The 24269-nt window shown below is 39.3% G+C and overlaps 1 protein-coding gene across 1 annotated transcript; it reads right to left on the reverse strand.

Moving 5' to 3' along the window:
* Positions 1–1028: 1028 nt before the first annotated feature.
* Positions 1029–23276, reverse strand: Agr3 (anterior gradient 3, protein disulphide isomerase family member). The gene is made up of 7 exons (XM_052184734.1): positions 23168–23276; positions 11812–11875; positions 3085–3137; positions 2353–2429; positions 2091–2154; positions 1587–1670; positions 1029–1078 (listed from the first exon to the last, which is right to left on the reverse strand). Exons 1-7 carry the CDS (start codon positions 23274–23276, stop codon positions 1029–1031), a joined length of 501 nt encoding a protein of 166 aa, XP_052040694.1.
* Positions 23277–24269: the final 993 nt, after the last annotated feature.

The following is a 24269-nucleotide window of genomic DNA, read 5'->3' on the forward strand; positions in this document are numbered from 1 at the left end:
CATTTTATCAGCCTTCTGATACTTTTAGCAGTATTCTTGTGAAAAGCTGAATTATTGGTCATCTGATAATATTAGAAGGGAGTACCACCCTTCCCTGATAATTATTTGTAGAAACTCTTTAATACTATTGAGACGATTTCACTTTTTAGGAAACATTAAAAATTTAAAATTTTCTTACTAATAATTAAGAAAAATATGTAGTTGAATTTTAAAATATATTCTAAGTTTATTTGAATTAGCTTTCAATCACCTATCTTAATTTAAAAGGAAAAATAAGTGGTTAACTTTGAAATATTCTTCTAAAGGTTTAAATATGTAATAAAGAGATCATCTATCATTTACAACAGCATATTTGTGGTATGCTGCAGAGGATAAGTGTAAAATTACATCAGTGGACAAAGGGAATGAGAGCTGAGGAAGCCGAAGGAACCACCAGCTTCTTACTGAGGCCCTTCTTCCTCCACTAGAAATGTACTAGGTCCTTTCTGCAGTAACTAAAGTGTCTGACTTAGCAACATAAGGTAGGAAGACTCAGAGGGTCTAGTCCATGGCCAGTTGGTACCATAGACTTGGGAAGAACAATTATAGTGGGGAGTGTTTGTGTGTGTGTGTGTGTATGTGTGTGTGTGTGCAGGGATGAGATACCCTCAATATGCTACCCATCATGACTTATGACCTCTAGCTAGATCGCACCTTCTAAAGTCTCCAGACCTTCTTGGTTCTTCTATCTGAGAACCAAGCCATCAAGACACGAGGCAGGGAAGATACTGGCTATACAAAGCATAGCGACTCTGAGCTCATGGCAAACTGTCTTTGCTTCAGATCGAGGTAAGCATCAAACTACAGCATGATGACACAGTTTAACGTTTATTAAAATATGATTTTACCTTCATAAACTATCATAGATATGTCACAAAGCCAAACAGTGATGTTACAAAATCCATGTACTTGCACATTCGGTGTTAGTGAACCAGATGTTTGTGTCACACGTTTGACCTCTTAGAGTGGAAGCATCTTTCCACCACTTCCTACAACTCTGACTGGATAAGTCTTAGTGCTTTCTTCATGTTGTCTATCACTGAAATAAGAGTAAACAGATATTGTGCTCTTAGTAAATGAAAGTAGTAAGTGTTAGAACTTAAATGATAGTAAATAAAATTGGATTGTTTATGTTTTTGTATTAGTTGGCTCATTAGCATACCATATTAATAAGCTAAATGAATATTTGTAAATTTGTGGATTACATCAATCAGAAGAGGTTCATCAAATTCATTGAAAATAAGCAGCTTTTTTAAAGGATCTTTGAGAGAGTGTTTTCTTTTAAGTGAGGTATTGAATTAATCCAGTATTGTGAGATCTGGATATGACTGATAGTGACTGTTACTAAAAATAATTAGTCTTAAGTAAATTTTCTAGGCATTTAAGGAAGACAAAATCATCATTATTGTCATCTGAGAAAAAAATCCGTATTGGGTCTTTGACACTAGGAGGAAACATTATCTCTCCTAATGTTCGTGTCTTTTTTAGGGTATATCAGAGTCAGCTATCACCCCTGATTAATGTAATTTATGATGTAATTTACTCACACAAGGGTAAGTCCTGGGGTTCATACGTATATAGTCTGTTAAAGTATCTTCCAGTTATATCAGCCCTGACAGTCAAAGAAGGGTCTGTCAAAAACAACACACAACAAAGTCACTCAAACATTACTTAACATGTTCTTAAAGTTGTTCCTTCTCCCCACTCTAAGACCAAGGTCAGGAAAATGTCTAAGCCAAATCAGTTTTCATCATATGAATTCATGATGGATTAGCCTTCACTTCTTTTAAAGAGGCATGGCTCCATTTTGGGGCATTGCATTGAAAGTGCATGATTAAGTCGATTTAATAGCATACATTCCCTTTAAATGTTTAACATTTGTTAGCAACATAATGCATTTTGATGTAGATCTAACAAGAGCATAATGTTATTGATTGGGTTAGAAACGGGTCCTCTTTAATAAGAACAGTGCTTAAGTTGAATCTTAAAGCAAATAAAAGCAAGAATGCTAAGGTTCCTACTAATTTAGCAAAGCTGACGTGGACACATACCAACAAACATGATCCTCGGCACATACTGCCCATCGGGCGACAAGTTCTTGTCTGTGGTCTCATGCTAGCAGAAGATGAAATAAATGAATGTCATTGGATTGTGTAGCATTCTTTATGGAAGCTAAAGTTCCAGGGAGTTATACTCGAGTCTTTTAAAATTCTGTAGTAACTAATACTTGACCCCGAATGTTTTGGGGAAATAAAAGAGTTCAACATTTCTATAAAGGTATGACATTAAGACAACATTGTTGGGTTCATGTACCATGAGATTCAGCATGATGAAATCATTTTGTGCCATTTCTTGTATTTCTTCATTTTTGGCAAATTCCTTTTTTAGTGCTGTGAAAGAGAACAAAATGTCAGTTTGCCTAAAGGGTTAAGACATTGTCAATATAATATCAAAATTAGTGTGTTTTCTATAGCTGTGTCAATGGTGTGGGTATAAATGGTTTGCTGTCCTTTTACTGCTTAGTCTATCATTGGGAAGTAATAAGCTAGAGTTTGTTTATGGAGATTTCAACAGACATTAATGAACACAGGAGTTTTATCATATACGTTATGTAGTAACTCATTGGTTAGAAAATCTCCTGTCTCAAGATATTCTACTCATTTTTATTTTTAAGAAGTGGATATCACATCTCGAAGTGCATATTGTGGTTTCACATTCAGCAGATTTGATCAACCATTACAATCTTTTGTCTGGATTGTAATATAACGATTTATACCTCTGATTCATAATCTTTCTGCTGCAGTTACTAGACAGTGCCCCTAGGTGGCTCTGTCTTGGTCTTTAAGCATATTTGTAGAAAAGGTGGTACTTTAGTAATCACATTTTTTCATTTTATTTTATTTATTGAATATAATCTTCATTTACATTTCAAATGCTAAAACATTTTTTAAATGTTATTTTTCTAGGTTCTTTCTTAACTATTCTTACCAGCTAACTTCTATCTAATATTTGGATGTGCAGTAAGATCCTAGGAGCTAAAGTTACCTTGACAGTACTGACAGTCCTCCAGGTGGTGAATGACCATCAGTGGCTTGTTACTAAACAGAGAAAACATAAAGTGAAGTTGTGAAATTAATGCTGGATCAAGTTATAAAATGGAATTATATTTAAAGTTTTGGTACTATTGAGAAGACTTAAGCAAATATCTTAGGCTCATACTTCATGGCAATGAAATCTACAGTAGGTCACAGAACACACCATGTACAATATTATAGGTGTCAGCTCCCAGGCTGCATAGCATACTGAATCAGATTGTTGGCGTGGGTTACAGGAAACACAGCTTAAAGTAGCAGGTGGCACTTTGGTCTACTACAGTATGTATAGATGATTAGAAAACCACATTATCTCCATGACTTATATAACCAACAGTTACTTTTAATGAAACTGTGATATATGATTTCAGGAGAGTCAACTTAAAATATTCTTAGTTTTTCATTTAAGTTTTTACAAAAGAGTCATATTTGATCAATTTCATATCATTTTATTCATGTGTCAACCTAAATTTACAAATAAGTCAGAGTCCCTTATTAAAATGTTTTTCAGGATCATTTTGATTTTAACCCTGAACAAAGATGTAATACCAAGTCACTTCCCAATTCTAGTCTAAGAATAAAATGAGAATAGTAATTGCAGAAGAGATAAAATTATTATGGTGTAGATATTTTCATGGTTTATGTTTCACACTTTTCCCAAAAGTTCTTGTGGTAGAAGCAAGGTCCCTAGTGGATGACGAGGTGGTGGAAACTTGAAGGGTAGCAGGTTGTTAGATACTGGCTGTGCCCTCAAGAATATGTCACTATGTCTCTTGGGAGATGGTCTGGTCTCCTGGGACTAGATCAGTTCCCACAAGGATGCTTTGCTGTGAGGTTGGGATCTTCTAATCCTCTTTGCACACAATCATATCCTGGGATGCTATTTGCTATGAAGCCTCATCAGAGCCAGGCAAATATTGATGTCTATGCTCTTGAACTTCCGGAGCCAAGTAAACGTCTTCGGTTTACAAAGTAAACCAACTTCATGATTATAATTAACAACACGAAACTGGCTAAGAAAGATATATTGGATATTATTTTCAAATATGGCTTTAATACTAAGATAATCATAGACATAAAAAGATAAATTTTGGACACAGGCTTATTCAACAAAAATTTTTATCTAATATTTATTAATTTGCTGATACCGGTAATCAATCTTTGGACATGCTAGGCAAGTACACTACTGGTTGGCTACATTCCCAGGCAGCATCAATCTGTTCAAAACCAAGTACAAAATATAATCATATAAATTCAGTTGTTACATAACTACAGAAAAATGCTGCATCCAGCATTGTTTTTTAGTCTTAGTAAAGGTTAAAGTACCAACCTTGAATGGATAACTTTATTAACTTATCAAACATTAAAAGTACATTTTGGAGCCAGGTGGTAGTGGTACACACCTTTTATCCCAGCACCTGGGAGGTAGAGGAAGGCAGATCTGAGTTCAAGGCCAGCCTGATCTACAGAGTGAGTTTCAGGACTGTGCAATTGCACAGAGAAACTTTGTCTTGAAAAACAAAACAAAATAACAACAACAACAACAATGAAACAACAATAAAAGCGACAAAAAGAAGTACATTTTGTATAAAACTCTTCCAAATTACCTTTAGGGTTTATGGGAAAAAGAGAAAGCTTCAGACCAACATCAGACATTGATAAAACTGTGCACTTGAGTTTGAGGAATGAAATGTTATTCCCATTTCTTGTGAGTAATATGCTAAGAGTAAAGGTATTCAATGAGGCTTTCATGGGCAGGACAAACTAGATTCAGGCCTCCTGAGCCTGAGATGTTGAATGATGCTCTATCAGGCAGGTCTACTCTCAGCCTTGTAAACATCAGCCAAGGAAGTTTTCTATTAGATGGCTCTTCTTCTGACTGAGCTCAGTGGAGTAGGCATCCGGAGACACACTGTCAGGGGCATGGGCTACCCTGCTCTTCTGACTGGCCATCACTCCTTCCCAGTACCTTCAAGACCTCTTGAAAGGGGCAGCCGTGCTTACGCAGGCTTGAGGACGGTCTTAAGACATTGACTCCAGCATTGGAGATCCAGATCACAGCAATTAGAAAACGTTACTCACAACAGTTCTTAAATGAGCAGTTATTCCATTTAAAGAAAAGGACGGAGACGATGGCAGAAGTTGAAGTAGCAACAGTCTAAAGCAAGGCTTTGAGTTGAGTTTTGCTGTGTTTTTTCAGCGAAGGAGGGTAAATACCTGAGTGTTTGTGCTTTCATTTTTAGCTCCTCATTCTGCCATTATCACATAGAAGTAGCTAAAAGTAGTCTATAGGGAAGAAGAGGGTGCTTGTGTCCCAACACAACTTCATTTGTGGACTCCAAAATGTGAGTTTAGTGTCAATTTCACATTACAGAATACTGTTTTTTTTTTTATTTTCTCAAAAATGTAAAGTAAAAATAGGTTCTAAGAACAGACATCTCTCCAGCCCATGGCAACTCTTGTAACAGAAAACTTTTGGGGTCTGCTTACAGTTTCAGAGTTTTAGGCCATCATCACGCTGGGGGGCATGCAGGCAGTCATGGTGCTGGAGAGTTGCTGAGAATTCTAGATCTGGGTCTACAGGAAGCAGGATGAGAGAGACACTAGTCCTACCTTGAGCTTTTAAAGCTCAAGGCCCCCCAGTGTCATTCTTCTTCTAACAAGGCCACACCTACCCCAAGAAGGTCATATATCCTTATCCTTTCAAATAGTGTTACTTTCTATGAGCCTATGGGGGCCATTTTTATTCAAAGCACAACAAAGGCTATAACCTATAGTTTCTTTTCTTATAATGTCCACCTGACTTTGTTACTTGGGTATTGATACCCTTAATAAAGGAGTTGAAACATATTGTTTTCTTTGATTTTTAAATGAATTTCAGGATTAGTATTAGTTCTTTAATAGTTTAATACACAGCAGGCAGTGTTAGCACTCAGCTATAAAACCAGCATCTGGGGTGCTGAGGCAGGAACATAATTTGAGGCCATTCTTTGGGATGTATAAGATACTGTTTCAAAAATAAACAAAAAAATTAGAAGTTGGTAAAACCTAGCAGTTAAGCCATGAGATAAATGGAAGACTTTAATTATCTATCTATCTATCTATCTATCTATCTATCTATCTATCTATCTATCTATTCATTTATTTATTTATTTGAGACATAGTTTATCCTGGTTGTCCTGGAACTTGTTCTATAGACCAGGCTGGTCTCAAACTCCCTGAAATCCATATGACTATGTCTTCCAAGTGCAGGGATAAAAAGGTATGTACTACCAATGCCTAGCAATGGAAGACTTTAGAAATTCTTTTAAAATTCTGGATAAAAATATTAGATTACTTGAAACTTTCTTCTTTCAAATGATAAAATAGATATTTATTGAAACATTATATCAATAAAGGTAATTATTCAGAAAATTCCCAGTTTTAATCTGTTTACAGTGGATTGCATAAGTTTTAGAATGTTGACTTTCCTCTTTGATTTTCCTTAAAACAATAATAATGAAAAAACTCTCTTCTGCTTCTCCACCTGTGTCAGATCTGTGAGCTCAATACCCTCCTATACCCCACAGTCTGCCTGCCTCCCAGGAGGTCTACAGTAACCAGGGACATAGCTTGCCTGTCTCCCAGGAGGACTGCAGTAGCCAGGGACACACTCCTTCTACTTTGCACCTCCATTTGCCCCTGGGGCAGATCCTGGCTCTGGAACCCAAAGCTTGCCTGTCTCACAGGAGGTTTACCCCAACCAGGAACACAGAAGGCTTGTAGTAACCAGAGACACAGGAGGCCTGCTCTAACCAGAGACAAAGGAGGTCCTCCTTAACCAGAGCCTCCCAGGAGGCTCTACCTGCCTCCAAGGATGCCCACTCCAGTCAGAGACACACAGATCAGTTAACACCAGAGATAACCAGGTGGCGAGAAAAGAACATAAGCAACAGAAGCCAGTGCAATTTGGCACCGTATTCAAAATATAGAAACAGAAGGAACACTACCTAATTCATTTTATGAAGCTACACTTACTTTGATATCTAAACCACACAAAGACCCAACAAAGAAAGAGAACTTCAGGCCAATTTCGTTTGTGAATATTGATGAAAAAAATATTCAATAAAATTCTTACAAACGGAATCCAAGAACCCATAAAAACTATCATTCACCATCATGAAGTAGGATTCATTCAGGGATGCAGGGATGGTTCAATATATGAAATTCCATCAACATAATACACTATATAAGCAAAATCATAGGGAAAAGTCACACGATCACCTTATTAGATGCTGAAAAAGCCTTAGAAAAAAATACAACACCACTTCATGTTAAAAGTCTTGAAGAGGTCAGGAATTCATGTCATATACCTAAACAAAATAAAAGCAATACATAGCAAATCAACAGCCAACATCAAATTAAATGGAGAGAAACTAGAAGCCATCCCACTAAAATCACGAACAAGACAACTCTCTTCTTATTTATTCAACAAGCTCACTCTCTTCTTATTTTTTCAATACAGTATTTGAAGTTCTAGCTACAATAATTAAACAAAAGGTGATCAAATGTACACAAATTGCAAAGGAAGAAGTCAAACTACATGATTTGTAGATGATATGATAGTATACATAAGTGACCTCTAAAATTCCATGAGAGAACTCCTATAGCTGATAAACAAGTTTGGCAAAATGGCAGGATATAAAATTAACTCAAATCAGTAGCCTTCCTTTATACAAATGATAAATAGGCTGAGAAAGAAATTAGGGAAACAACACTCTTCACAATAACCACAAATAGTATAAATTATCTTGGTGTAACTCTTACCAAGCAAGTGAAAAATCTGTATGACAAGAATGTCAAATCCCTGCAGAAAGAAATCAAAGATCTCAGAAGATTGAAAGATCTCCCATGCTCTTTGGTTGGTAGGATAAACATAATGAAAGTGGCAATCCTACCAAAAGCAATCTACAGACTGAATGTAGTCCCTATCAAAATTCCAACACAATTCTTCACCAGCATGGAAAGAGAAAATTTCAACTTAATATGGAAAAACAAAGATCTAAAATATACAAAACAGTCCTCAACAATAAAAGATCTGAGAGAATCACCATCCCTGATATCAAGCTGTACTACAAAGTAATAGTGATAAAGACTGAATGGTATTGCTATAGAGTCAGAGGGCTTAATCAATGGAATAGAATTGAAGTCCCAGAAATAAAATCCACACACCTATGGACACTTGATCTTTAACAGAGATGTCAAAACACAGTGGAAAAAAGAAAGCATCTTCAACAAATGGTGTTGATTTACCTGGTAGTCTGCATATAGAAGAATGAAACTGGATCCATATTTATCATCGTGCACAAAGTTCAAGTCCAAATGGATCACAGACCTCAACATAAAACCTGATACACTAAATCTGTTAGAAGAAAACTTGGGAAAGAGCCTTGAATTCATTGGCATAGGAGGGAAATTTCTTGAGCAGAACACCAATGACTCAGGCTCTAAGATCTACAATTGATAAATGGGACCTCATGAAACTAAAAAGCTTCTGTAAGGCAAAAGACAACATCAATAGAACACATCAGCAACCTACAGTTTGGGAAAAAACTTCACTAACCCTACATCCGATAGAAGGCTAATATCCAAAATATATAAAGAACTCAAGAACTTAACCTCTAAAAAACTAAACAACCCAATTAAAAATGGGATACAGAGGGAAACAGAGAATTCACAATAGAAGAATCTTAAATGGCCTGCCTGAGAAGCACTTAAAGAAATGTTCAAAATCCTTAGTGATCAGTGAACTGCAAATCAAATCAACCACAAGATTCTGCCTCACACCAAGCAGAATGGCTAAGATCTAAAAATCAGATGACATCTAAAAAAATCAGATGACAATAGATGCTGGTGAGGATGTGGAGAAAGAGGAACACTCCTCCATTGCTGGTGGGATTGCAAACTGGTGCAACCACCCTGGAAATCAATCTGGCGGTTACTCAGAAAATTGGACATAGTTCTACCTGAAGACGCAGCTGTACCACTCTTGGATACATACAGGTGCTCCACCATGTTCATAACAGCCTTATTTGTAATAGACAAACCCAGAAACAATCCAGATGTCTCTCAACTGAAGAATGGATACAGAAAATGTGGTTCCTTTATACAATGGAATACTATTCAGCTATTAAAAATGAGTACATCAGGAATTTTTGCAGGTAAATGGATGTAACTAGAGAATATCACCCTGAGTGAGACAACACAGACCAAAAAAATTAGGTATTTGGGGAGACAGGAGAGAGGCCCAGAGGTTCAAGAGAGTGAATGGAGATAAGCAACATGGGGGTAGGGGTAGGAGGTGGGGGAACCCTCTAGAAAGTACCAGAGACTCAGGAGGTGAGAGACTCTAAAGACTTGATGCTCAAAATACCCAACATTGGGGAGAGGGAACTTGAAGAGCCCACCTCTTCTGTATAGATTGAGGGGCTCAAGCGGAGGGTCAGTCTAACCCACAGTCAAAATTTCTGACCCAGAACTATTGCTGTCTAAAAGAACTGTGGGGACAAAAATGGAGAAGAGACTGAAGGAAAGGGGGTCCAATGACCAGCTCAGCTTGGGCTCCAGCTCTTGGAAGGTCACCAGGGCCTGACATTATTACTGATGCTTTGATGTGCTTATGACAGGAGCCTGGCGTGGCTGTCCTCTAGGAGGCTCTACTAGCAGCTGATTGAGACAGACACATACTCAACCACTAGACTGAAGTCAGGGACCCCTACAGTTGAATTAGGAGAAGGATTGAAGAAGCTGAAAGGGAGAGGGACCCCATAGGAAGAACAGCAGTCTCAACTAACCCAGACCCTAGGGAGCTCCCAGGGACTGAGCCACCAACCAAGAGCATACACAGGTCAGTTGGAGGCCCCTGGCATCAGAAGTCTGCCTGGTCAGGCCTTAGTGGGAGAATATGGGCTTAATCTTTAAGAGACTTGAAGCCCCAAGGAAGGGGAATTCCTGGTGGGGGGGCACCCTCTGGGAGGTAAGGGGGAGGAGGAACTGTGGGAGGGGTGGGAGCAACAGCCGGAGTGTAAATTAATAAAATTATTTTTAAAAATCTCTTTTAATATCCTTTAGACCCACTTGACACATAAATAAATATGTGTGTGTGTGTGTGTGTCTGTGTGTGTCTGTGGGTGCCTGTGTGTAAGCTGTGTGTGGTATGTGTTGTGTACATGGTACATACATGCACATGAGTGGTATGTGTTGTATGTGTGTGCAGTTTATGCACCTGAGTGTATGGTTGCAAGCACCTGTGTAGTTCATGATGAGGCCAAAGCGAGATGTCATTGTCAACCTCCATCAACGCTCTACTTTATTTTCTTGAGCAGGGTATCTCCCAGAACAGGATATGTGCTAATTCATCTAGGCTGGCTGTCCAGGGAGCTGCTGGAACTCACCTGTCTCCACAAAGTCTCACGGATTTTAGACTGGCTTTAAATTTACTATATAGTGGGGATAACCTTGAACTCGTGATCCTCGTGCACCTACTTCCAGAGTCCTGAGAGTATATGTGTGCACTGTCACATCCATTTTATGGGACAATGGCTTTTTGCTCCCTCTGCTAGAACTCTACTAGCTGGGCCACATCAGCTGCCCTAAGTATTGACTTATTTAATAGATTAATTTTTAGTTTTTATTCATTCCAGAATTTCCATATTAAATCTTACCCTACCTGGATGGATATGTTTAGTGGTCTGAAGCTGTAATTTGTCCATATGCTGTTTCTTACATTCATATTTGGAAATGAAATTTTTTTCTGTAATATTTATTCAGTTCTGAGAGTATTTAACTCCATTTTCACTTAATTTCCTGTGTTTTCACTTTAATCTGAGAATTGAAAATGAATTTTCTGCAGATATATGACAAGTTCTCCAGGAGATTTTCTAATCTTTAAGGATAAAAATTATGTTACATTTGATTATTGATCAGTGCCAGGCACATAACAGAGGATGATCGAGTAATACCTGGATGTTTAACTGTGAAAATGAGTGAGAAATGAAGGTCCCCAGGGTGTCCGGCTCACCAGACCTCTGGAGAACTGTTCCTGTAAGTAGCTTTCCTACTAAGCTTGCATAGTGCTTAGTGAGTGACACCACTGTATTCATACAACTTTATATTTAAAGCTTGCCCGTGTAATAAAGAAATTCATACTGGGGGATTTAGAACTTTTACAGATAAAGAATACCACTTGTTATAATTTGAATGAGAAATATTACCTGCAGGCTAGTTTATTTGAACAATTGTTCTCAGATGGTGGTATTATAGCTTTTCAAAGTTTAGAAGGTGGAGAGACTTGGGGCTGGTGGACAGTCCTCATAGGATATACCTGACTCTGGTTCTGGCCCCATTCTCTGCTGACTGTCAGCGCAGTGGAACCTACTGCTGTGCCTTCTTCACTATGATGGATTCTATATCCAAGTCCTGACTCAAAATAAATCCTTCCTCCTTTAGCTTCCCATGAGGTGTCTGGTTACAGTAATGAGAAGAGTAGCTAAAACAGCATTGTGATAGCAGTTGTGATTTCACACAGTCTACAATATGACACAAGAACTGTGGCTTTCTTTCAGAAGCTAACATAACTCTTTCTGGTTTTTCCATGAGGCATGACAGATGGCATGTGAAGAGAAATTGAGAGGGAATTTACCTTTTGTGAGCATGAAAGAGACCTTCTTCATAAGTTTGCACCCATGTGATGTCATCTCCCCACCCTGAAGAAGAGATAAATCCTTGTATTATTTCTTTGATTGATGAATTTATTGACTTATTTAATAGATTAATTAACCTACAAACCTATAATAGCCCAAAGCTTTTGAGAGGCATGCACTATAAACGATAGTAAGTTATATCTGGATACAAATTGTATGTTACAGGATTTGGGAATGCACGTCCAAGCTCAAGACCAGCCTTAAACATATTCAGCACTGATGAGGGCCAGAAAATCGGTGGGCGGTGGCTGAGAAGATATCTCTGGTCATGTAAGAGTTCTAGCTTTTAAAATGTACATGAAACAACAGTTATCTTAGCATACTTTCAAAGAACTGCCAAGAACCTTTCCACTATTCTACCAAGTGCCCTTTGAATATTTAGTGTCAAAGGATGCTGACTGACTGCTTCTATGTAGTGTATGTTTGGGCAAAGGAATTCCAAATTCTACTTTCACTTTTTTTGCTTGGAAAATGTGTATATGTGTGTGTGTGTGTGTGTGTGTGTGTGTGTGTGTGTGTGTGTGTGTGTGTGTCCTAGAAACTTCTAAACAGTGAAATACAGGAAAAGAGAAAGCTGTGACTACAGGGAGAATCATTAGCCTTAGAAAGGAGATAGCAGTAGTTGTGAATGTACTCTAGAGATTAAAGAATGAAGCTTTCAGGAAGCAGAATGTACGGGGCATCCAGGAACACTGCAGAGTGTTTAGGACTTGTGCCAGATACGGATGAGAAAGACTGACATGAAATATGTGAGTTAGAGACTCAGGTTTTACTGTGTGATAAAATGTCAGATTGCAGCATCTACATTTGATACCACGGATATGTAACACCAGAAATTAAAAGTAGAGCCATATACTAAGATACATGTGATTTTGTCTTTCTTTTTGTTTCATTTATTTGTTCTTTGATAGCAATTTTATTGAGATATTATTCACATATTATTCAACTCACTCATAGAAAGTGTATGATACTTTGATACTAGTCCCAGAGCTACATGGCCAACACTCCAATCTTTACCACCTCAAAGTAAACTCTTGTTAAAAAAAAAACACCTAATTACATTTGCTTATCCACTCATTTATGTGTGTGAGGGTGCGAGGGCACAATGTGCTTCAGCACCAATGTGGAGGTCTGAGGGCTTCTGGACCATGTGGGCTCTCTCCTTCCTATATAAGGATGCTGGGGATGGAATTCACGCACCAGGCTTGGCACTAAGCACTTTATCTGGTAACCATGCTTTATTTTTTAGATCATTTGCAGCTCTCAGAAACACTTAATGTAGTTTGAACCCTTGTAGTTTGCATATTCTGGACATTTCATGTACGTGGACTAGCGCCCACATATGCACTATGTGATCTGTGTGATTGAATTATTCACTTAGCACATTTTCAAAGTTTATGCTCTGTCATGTGTTAGTAGTTAATGACTTTCCTATGGCTTAATATTGTTCCATCACATAGAGCCAGGCTTAGGCAGTGAAAGAAGTTGGTATCAGTATAATGCAGCATTGCTGTGACAGACCAGATTATCTTGTTTTGGTGAGGACTGTGGAAGGACTTTGGGACTTTGGATTAGAAAAGTCACTGCTGCTGAGACCTCAGTGGGCTGTTCTGTAGGAGCTTGGGAGGTAAGAATATTGAGAGCAGTATAGACAATGGAGGCTTGGCCTTTTTAGAGGGAAGCAGCAACTCTTGTCAGGTTGTGTGTGTGTGTGTGTGTGTGTGTGTGTGTGTATTCTGTGGTGGTCTGGTTAGCTGGGCGGAAGTATCAAGTTTTACTTTGCTAGGATACCCCATGCTGGTCAGCTGGGGCTGAGAAATTAGCAGTGATTAAGAAGAGCCCAGCACTCTTGAGGTGAAATCTTCTGAGAAGTGTTTCCTGAGAGCCAGCACATAGAATGTGGTCAAGGCTGTACCTCGTGCTGACAGCCAAAGTTGGTACTGTAAGAGTCACCCAAGTGGCACTGGTTTGGATGGCATGAAGGAGCTATGGAGAGAACTGAGGCAGGGCACTGTGCGTGGCTAGAAATGGCCTTTGGGGAAGGTGCAGGCTCAGTGACAGTTGAAGACCTGGGCATGAAAAGCTGAGGCCTGGGCGTGCAGCTCAGTTGCATCCGAAGGCCCCAGCACTTTGGAGATGCCAGTGCCATGGAATGACCACTAAGAACATCAGCAGCTGAGGGGTGGAGCCAGCTGGAGCCAACAAACTACATGTGTTGTAGAGGGTGGAGCTAGAGAAGTAACCCAAGCTATTTGGAGGTGTCTAGAAGTTTGTGAATGAATTTGGACAGGTTATTTACACGTTTGGAGTTGGTTTTTGCTTTGTTCAGGTTGCTGGTTCTTTCCTCTTGAAGTAAGAATGCATTTAATTTGTTTTTTATTTTACAGGAGCCCAGGGTTGAGATACTGACTGTATATATATATAATTTATTTATTTATTAGATATGTTTTTATTTACATTTCAAATGATTTACCCTTTTCTGGCTTCCCACTCCCCAAAAGTCCCATAAGCCCTCTTCTGTCCCCCTGTTCCCCCATCCACCCCTTTCCACTTCCATGTTCTGGTATTTCTCTATACTGCTGCACTGAGTCTTTCCAGAACCAGGGGCCACTCTTCTGTTTTTCTTGGACATCATTTAATATGTGGATTATGTCTTGGGTATTCCAAGTTTCTAGGCTAATATCCACTTATCAGTGAGTGCATACTATGATTGATCTTTGAGACTGGGTTGCCTCACTTAGTATGATGTTCTTCAGCTCCATCCATTTGTCTAAGAATGTCATGAATTCATTGTTTCTAATGGCTGAATAGTACTCCATTGTGTAAATATACCACATTTTTTGTATCCATTCCTCCATTGAGGGGCACCTGGGTTCTTTCCAGCTAATGGCTATTACAAATAGGGCTGCTATATTCATAGTGGAGCATGTGTCCTTATTGCATGCAGGGGAATCTTCTGGGTATATGCCCAGGAGTGGTATAGCAAGGTCCTCCGAAAGTGTCATGCCCAGTTTTCTAAGGAACCGCCAGACTGATTTCCAAAGTGGTTGTATCATCTTGCAATCCCACCAGCAGTGGAGGAGTGTTCCTCTTTTTCCACATCCTCGCCAACACCTGCTATCTCCTGAGTTTTTAACCTTAGCCATTCTGACTGGTGTAAGGTGAAATCTCAGGGTTGTTTTGATTTGCATTTCCCTAATGACTAATGATGTTGAACATTTCTTAAGGTGCTTCTCAGCCATTTGAAGTTCTTCATGTGAAAATTCTTTGTTTAGCTCTGTACCTCACTTTTAATAGGGTTATTTGGTTCTCTGAGGTCTACCTTCTTGAGTTCTTTGTATATATTAGATATTAGCCCTCTGTCAGATGTAGGGTTGGTGAAGATCATTTCCCAATCTGTTGGTTGACATTTTGTCCTTTTGACAGTGTCCTTTTCCTTTCAGAAACTTTGTAATTTTATGAGGTCCCATTTGTCAATTCTTGATCTTACAGCATAAGCTATTGGTGTTCTGTTCAGGAACTTTCCCCCCTGTGCCCATGTCCTCAAGGGTCTTCCCCAGTTTCTTTTCTATTAGTTTCAGTATGTCAGGTTTTATGTGAAGGTCCTTGATCCACTTGCAGTTGAGCTTAGTACAAAGGGGATAAGAATGGATCAGTTCACATTCTTCTGCATGCTGACCTCCAATTGAACCAGCACCATTTGTTGAAAAGGCTATCTTTTTTCCACTGGATGTTTTTAGCTCCTTTGTCAAAGATCAAGTGACCATAGGTGTGTTGGTCCATTTCTGGGTCTTCAATCCTATTCCATTGATCCACTTGCCCGACATTGTAGCAATACCATGCAGTTTTTATCACTATTGCTCTGTAGTTATGTTTGAGGTCTGAGATACTGATTCCCCCAGAAGTTCTTTTACTGTTGAGAATAGTTTTAGCTCTCCTGGGTTTTTTGTTATTCCAGATGAATTTGAGAATTGCTAACTCTATTAAGAACTAAGTTGGGATTTTGATGGGGATTGCGTTGAATCTGTATATTGCTTTTGGCAAAATGGCCATTTTAACTATACTAATCCTGCCAATCCACGAGCATGGAAGATTTTTCCAGTTTCTGAGGTCTTCTTTGATTTCCTTCTTCAGAGATCTAAAGTTCTTGTTGTATGGGTCTTTTACTTGTTTGGTTAGAGTCACCCCAAGATACTTCATGCTGTTTGTGGCTATTGTGAAGGGTGTAATTTCCCTAATTTCTTTCTCAGCCTGCTTATCCTTTGAGTATAGAAAGGTTACTGATTTGCTTGAGTTGATTTTGTAACCAGCCACTTTGCTGAAGTTGTTTATCAGCTGTAGGAGTTCTCTGGTAGAGTTTTTTGGGTCACTTTATTATACTATCATATCATCTGCAAATACTGATAGTTTGACTTCTTCCTTTCCAATTTGTAACCCTTCGACCTCCTTATGTTGTCTAATTGCTCTAGCTAGGACTTCAAGAACTATATTGAAAAGATATGGAAAGAGGGGGCTGCCTTGTTTAGTCCCTGATTTCAGTGGGATTGCTTCAAGTTTCTCTCCATTTAGTTTGATGTTGGCTACCGGTTTGCTGTATATTGCTTTTACTAGGTTTAGATATAGGCCTTGAATTCCTGTTCTTTCCAAGACTTTTAAGTGACCCAAAAAACTCCACTCTTCCAGCTGATAAACAACTTCAGCAAAGTGGCAGGTTATAAAATCATCTTAAGCAAATCAGTAGCCTTCCTATACTCAAAGGATTAGCTGAGAAAGAAATTAGGGAAATGACACCTTTCACAATAGCCACAAACAATATAAAGTACCTTGGTGTGACTCTGACCAAACAAGTGAAAGATTTGTATGACAAGAACTTCAAGTCTCTGAAGAAGGAAATGGAAGAAGACCTCAGAAAATGGAAAAATCTCCCAAGCTCATGGATTGGCAGGATTAATATAGTTAAAAATGGCCATTTTGCCAAAAGCAATATACAGATTCAACGTAATACCCATCAAAATCCCAACTCAGTTATTCATAGAGTTAGAAAGAGCAATTCTCAAATTCATCTGGAATAACAAAAAACCCAGGATAGCTAAAATTATTCTCAACAATAGATGAAATTCTGAGGGAATCAGTATCCCAGACCTCAAGAAATACTACAGAGTAATAGTGTTAAAAACTACAAGGTATTGGTACAGGGACAGGTAGCTGGATCAATGGAATAGGACTGAAGATCCAGAAATGAACCCACACACCTATGGCCACTTGATCAAAGGGGCTGAAAACATCCAATGGAAAAAAGATAGCCTTTTCAAAAAATGGTGCTGGTTCAACTGGAGGTCAGCATGCAGAAGAATGCGAATTGATCCATCCTTGTCTCCTTGTACTAAGCTCAACTCCAAATGGATCAAGGACCTCAACATAAAGCCAGACATTCTGAAGCTAATAGAAAAGAAACTGGGGAAAACCCTTGAGGACATCAGTACAGGAGGAAAGTTCCTGAACAGAACACCAATAGCTTATGCTCTAAGATCAAGAATTGACAAATGGGACCTCATAAAATTACAAAGTTTCTGTAAGGCAAAGGACACCATCAAAAGGACAAATCAGCAACCAACAAATTGGGAAAAGATCTTCACCAACCCTACATCTGACAGAGGGCTAATATCCAATATATATGAAGAACTCAAGAATTTAGACCCCAGAAAACCAAATAACCCTATTGAAAATGGGGTACAGAGCTAAACTAATAATTTTCACCCGGAAGAACTTCGGATGGCTGAGAAGCATCTTAAAAAATGCTCAACATTATTAGTCATTAGGGAAATGCAAATCAAAACAACCCAGAGCTTTCACCTTACACCAGCCAGAATGGCTAAGATTAAAAACTCAGGAGACAACAGGTGTTGGTGAGGATGTGGAGAAAGAGGAACACTCCTCCACTGCAGGTGGGGTTGCAAATTGGCACAACCACTTTGGAAATCAGTCTGTTGGCTCCTCAGAAAACTGGGCACATCAATTCCGGAGGATCCTGTCATACCACTCTTGGGCATATACCCAGAGGATTCCCCAGCATGTAATAAGGATACCTGTTCCACTATGTTCACAGCAGCCCTATTTATAATAGCCAGAAGCTGGAAAGAACCCAGGTGTCCCTCAATGGAGGAATGGATACAAAAAATGTGGTATTGCCCTATACTGCTACACTGAGTCTTTCCATAACCAGGGGCCACTCCTCCATTCTTCCTGGACATCATTTGATGTGTGGATTATGTTTTGTGTATTCCAATTTTCTAGGCTAATATCTACTTATTAGTGAGTGCATACCATGATTAATCTTTTAGAACTGGGTTACCTCACTTAGTATGATGTTCTCTAGCTCCATCCATTTGCCTAAGAATTTCATGAATTCATTGTTTCTAATGGCTGAATAGTACTCCATTGTGTAGATATACCACATTTTTTGCATCCACTCTTCTGTTGAGGGACACCTGGGTTGTTTCCAGCATCTGGCAATTATAAATAGGGCTGCTATGAACATAGTAGAGCATGTATCCTTATTACATGGTGGGGAATCCTCTGGGTATATGCCCAGGAGTGGTATAGCAGGATCTTCTGGAAGTGAGGTGCCCAGTTTTTGTACAAGAAAGAAGTGATTATGGCTTATCAATGACAGGTTGTGTCAATGACGATTGAGTATCAAGTTGGCATGGGATCAATTATCTTGCCTGGTTATATGTCTACTTGACACAAGTCAGAATTATCAGAAAGCAGGGAACCTCAATTGAGAAAATGTCTCCATAAAGTCCAGCTGTAAGGTATTTTCTTAATTAGTTATGGATGAGAGGGGCACATCCCATTGTGGGTGGTGCCACCCCTGGGCTGGTGGTCCTGGGTTCTATAAAGAAGCCAATTGAGCAAGCCGTGAGAAGCAAGCCAGTAAGCAAAACCTGAGGAACTGCTAATGGTTGCGAAGTACCTAAAGAAATGTTCAACATTCTTAGTCATCAGGTAAATGCAAATCAAAACAACCCTGAGAGTCCACCTCACACCAGTCATTGGCTAAGATAAAAAACTCAGGTGACAGCAGATGCTGGTGAGGATGTGGAGAAAGAGGAACACTCCTCCATTGCTAGTGGGACCAAAGTGTGGATGCTTTAGTCCTTCTTAGAAGGGGGAACAAACTACTGATGGGAGGTAGAAGGTGGGAGGGACTTGGGAGGAAGAGAGGAAGGGGAGGGGGAAAGGGGGGTAGGATCAGGTATGGGAGGAGATGAGGACAATATACAGAGGGTCATACATTTGAACATAGGGGTGTAATAATGGGGGATGTGGAACTCGTGGTAGCCACTAGAAAGTCCCAGATGCCAGGAAAGCAAGAGGCTCTCAGGACACAATGTTGATGACATTAGCTGAAATACCCAACAAAGGGGAGAGAGAACCTGTGGATACTATATGCAGAGGTTAGGCATGACCTCTGGTTGAGGGATGGGGCCACCTACCCATCTCAAAAATATTAACCCAGAAGTGTTCCTGTCTAAAGAATGTGCAGGGACAAAGAGCAGAGCAGAGACTGAAGGAAAGGCCATGAAGAGACTAGGGATCCATCCCAACTGCAGACACCAAACTCAGACACTATTGCTAATTTCAGGAAGCTCTTGCTGACAGGAGCCTGGTATAGCTGTCCCCTGAGAGGCTTTGCCACCACTTGATCAATACAGATGCAGACACTCACAGCCAACCACAGAACTGAGCCTGGGGATCCCAACTGAAGAGTTAGGGGGAGGACTGAAGGAGCTGAAGGGGTTTGCAACCCCATAGGAAGAACAACATTATCAACCAACCAGACCCTCCAGAGCTTCCACAGACTAAGCTACCAACCAAAGAGTACACAAGGAGGGACCCATGGCTTCAGTTGCAGAGTAGCAGAGGATGGCCTTGTCTGATATCAATGGGAGGGGAGGCCCTTGGTTCTGTGGATGCTCGATGCCATGCCCTAGCATAGGGGAATGCCGGGGTAGTGAGGTGGGAGTGTGTGTGTGTGTGTGTGTGTGTGTGTGTGTGTGTGTGTGAGATGGGATAAAGAGATTGAAGAGGGGAAACCAGGAAAGGGGATAACATTTGAAATGTAAATAAATGAAATAACCAATAAAGACAGCAAATAAACAACCAACAACCTGCAGACAAATTTTTATAGGAGCTAAGTTGTCTTCCTTATGTATTATGATCCATTTATGTTTGTAAGTGTAACAATATTTTAACTCTTCACAAAAATTAACTCCCTCTATATAAGCAGATTATCTGCCCAGCATAACCTTTAATTGTATCACTTGAAACATTCTACACCTTAGATTTTAATCACAGGAATGAACAATTGTTCAGAAATAATAGTGTCAATCACAGTGTGCTATGCTAATCAAGAGTCCTGCTTCCCAGCATAGTTGTGTCAATAAGGAATTTTCCCCAAGGATGATGCATTTGAACAGATGGTCCTTGGCTGGTGCTGCTGTTTGTTGTGGTTATGAAAATTTGGGGACATGGAACCTTGGTCTGTGAGAGTTTCTATCCTTGTCCTGCTTCTAGTTTGCTGTCTCTTGACGTCACTGGGTGCAGCAAGCCTGGTGTTCTGTTTCTGTGTGTTCTTGTCTATCTCCCTTTATAGCCTAGAAATTGCTTCAGTATTAGAATCCTGTGATACTTGCTTGCATGTATGTATATGTACCACATGTGTACCTTGAGCTTATGGAGGTTAGATTAGATTCCCTGGAACTGGATTTAGAAATAGTTGTGAACTGCCATGTGGGTACTGAGACGTGATCCCAGGTTCCCCTGGAAGAGCAGCAAGTGACCTTAACGGTGGAGCCATCTCTCCAGCCCCTCCATCTGTGGTAAATGCCACTCAAATACTAGAGCTTCATCAGTGGAAACATTCCAGTTCTCTTTTCTACTCAGCCTAGTTCCACAGACATTAAAGGAGCGTCACCTGTTCTGTTTTAGTTCCCTAGTCTCTGAGAATACAAAGGAAGAATAATATAATTTCCCAAATAGCAATAGCTCTGCAGGGGACATACTGTGTCATAACTGCTCTCAAGGAGTCTAGGTCAGACTCACAGTGGGGCAAATGTGACAGAACTTACATTCTCTTCCAGGTCTGGATTTGTTGCTATTGTTTTGGCTCTAGCTTTGGCTATGCTTTTTGGTTTTCTGTGAATTATTTTATTCCCTCATAAGCTATGCATTTATTGAGTATCTGCTGCATTCTAGACACTTGACTGGCGTTCTGTTGTTTCATGACCCATGCTGGACTCACAAAGTGAGTGCTGGGAGGCACCTTAGGTAAGCATCATCATGCTCATTTTAGTTCTCAGTGAATAAGGATCCTTATCTCACTGATAAGGATGCTAGGAAATGTTTTGGTCACAAAATATTTGTGTGTGGGTATTTTTTTAACCACCTATTTCTTTTCCTCACTAATTTTCTGTTTTCTTCCAATTGGTCTCTGTCTTTCACTGTTTGGAACTGTTGTTCGCTTTATGGGGCTGCACTGGGCACACAGTACTCTGACTCCCTCCGCCTGTTCCTGCCTTTCATCCTCACTTTCTCAGCCATTTCTAACAGAGAAATAGATAGCCAGAGGTTCAGCAAACGTAAGCCAACCCCCAGGACGGTGACTCTCAATATTAGTGGTCTTTTTCTCTATTAAAGCAGTATCTTAATAACTGAAGTAGTAGAACCAAATTGTTCAAAGTAAGCCACATATACTCCAATTTGTTTTCATGAAGTTTGCCAGAAAGGGGGCCATAAACATGGCCCCCTTCCAGGTAAAGGCTCCTACTACCAAAATTAATAATTTGAATTTGATGCCTGGAACCCAAATTGGAGGAAGAGAAAACAGAATTCAGCAAGTTCAGCACATTGTCTTCTGACCTCAGCATGTAAATAAATACATGCAGTAAAACTTTGCTGCAGAGTTTTAGATCAACATCTAAATGAACTCACAGGATGCTGATGTCTTAGACATCAGCTATAGCAATGCCACCCAGCTCCACTATGGAAGCATTTTAAGAACAATTAGCAGCATGTCCTTGGGTGGTAAACTTAAAATGGTAAACTTTAAAAAAAAATTAAAGTTACCAAGCTATTTATTTAATAACTATTATGTTTGTTTGCAGAGCTATGTGATAAATTATATCCAGGGAACTATTTTTGTCCTTTATTTTGCAGCATACATTGCCTTTCTAGACATTTAGATTGCGATTGCTGAGCTAAAGTTGAATTACTTCACGTCGGTAAACAATTATGGAGACATAGTTGGTGGTCTATATATGCAAAGAAATGAATGGCTCGAAAGCCAGTCTGCTTTAGCATTTTAGATACCCTGCAGTATGCACTGATCATTCTGCTCAAAGCACCATTTCAAAGAGTGGCCAAACACTGTATGCATATCCTGCTTATTTGAATTTATCATGCTGGGGCAAATAATTCTCAGCATTTACTGTTTCCCTAGAAACCTAAAAGCAATTCTAAACCTAGAAGCAACCATGTCTTTGTCATCCCTTTGGATATGAGGTTTTATTTTTTTCTTAGTCCAAAGTAAAACTGAAAGTATAAAAAAAATAGAAAAATTTCTGAGGCCAAAACCAATGGCAAATGTCTAAAGCCAGTGCACCTGTTTATAGGAGTCCTAAGAAAGCCTTGGTTATCCAACGTTGTCAGAAAATGAGAGAAAGCATGATTTCCTGGGTAGCCTTGCATAAAATAATAAGTCATTTTCTTGCCTTACATAAGGACCTGGAAATTTGAGCAAACTTTGCAGAGTCTTATATTGTTGTCAGGACAACATTTTGGCATCAAAGAGCCATTTTTTTTCTAAGATTCTGATAATCAAAGCTATACACATCAAGCCAGTTCTTTATACCATCTACAAAAAAAATCAATCAAAACATTTTTATTAAGCCAGGCATAGTGATTAGGAGACTCCAGCAGGCACATTACTATGAGTTTGAGGCCAGCCTGTTATACATAACAGAGTTCCAAGCGAGCCGAGGCTACGTGGAGAGACCCTGCTTCAAAAACAAAACAGAAACTCCAACCCTCAAAGTGTTGTTATTTCTTTGAAATTTGACTACTTATTGTCTAAAAATCAATGACCTCCCCTTAGAAAAGTTTGTTTTAAAGTCATACATAACAAATATCTAGACTTTCTTTTTGCTTATCATCACACTATAGACAGATACACCAAATATGTCGAGAACAGTTGAAATGACTGAGTTTAGAAACTACAATGAGATTACGTACCTCTTGAGAGTGTCTGAGGAGGTCTCTTTTCTTTTTTGATAGCAATGGCAAGGTTTGAAGAGACTGTGATCAGCAAGAGGCAGAGGGCCAGAGCGGAGTGTAGCATCATGTCTTCTATAGAGTCACTCGGAGTCAGCTAGAAGATAATTTTCAGAACTGGTCATTTTTGACAGTCTATTATTTAAAGATATTTGGAAAATCATTACACTGGCAGTTCATTTTCAGATTTCACATTAGATAATCTCAGGGGATCATTAAAAAAAAACATTTTAAAACCCACTGGACCATCTTAGTAGATATTAAGTTTGTGAAGGTCCTGGAAATCCTGACACAGAGTGACATTTGAGAGCAGGCTAAAGGTACCGAGCTGTCCGTGAGGTCACTGTGCTGTGTGTAGCTCCACAGTGAAACTCAAACAACATCCTCCTGTTCGTTATCACTTTCAGACTTCGTGTGCAGAGCAAAATTGACTCTCAGCACCGAGATTCTTTGTCTTCTCACCTGTCTGGGCCTGGGACATCTATTTTTTCAGCTACAGATAAGAAGCAAAGTAGCTATGGACAATCCCAGCGATTGCCTCTTGTTTTTGGTGCTCTGTAGGCGCATAGCTCCAACAGTCGCTTAGCCTTCTATTTAAAATTCTTCTCTTTAAAAAATGCCAAGCATTATCACATTACTGAAATGACACTTAGGGATAACAGAGTAGACATTGTTGCACAGATATCCTCCGTGCTTGTTCAAAATTTCTTAAAACATTTTGACTGTAGATTTGTGTCATTTGGTAGTGAATGCCACCATAATAATGTCATTTCCTAGCCCAAATCTAATCAACAACTGCTTTCCCATTCTGCTTGAATGTGGCTATATTTAGTTCCAGTAAGAAGTGAGGAAAATGGAAAGATTCACAAGATACAATAATTTGGTCCCAGGTAAACAAGAGGTGACTATGATGGTAACTGCAAAACAGTATCTGAGATCTTGTAGGGCAACAGCTCAATAGAGGTTTATAGGCCCTGGTTTCTCCAGATACTTTATTTGTCCTGCTCCTCATATGTTTTCATTTTCAGTAATGTCCCTGTTGAATCAATGATGTTTGCCACCC

The sequence above is a fragment of the Apodemus sylvaticus genome, chromosome 6, assembly GCF_947179515.1.
Source record: "Apodemus sylvaticus chromosome 6, mApoSyl1.1, whole genome shotgun sequence".
NCBI classification, from domain to species: domain Eukaryota; kingdom Metazoa; phylum Chordata; class Mammalia; order Rodentia; family Muridae; genus Apodemus; species Apodemus sylvaticus.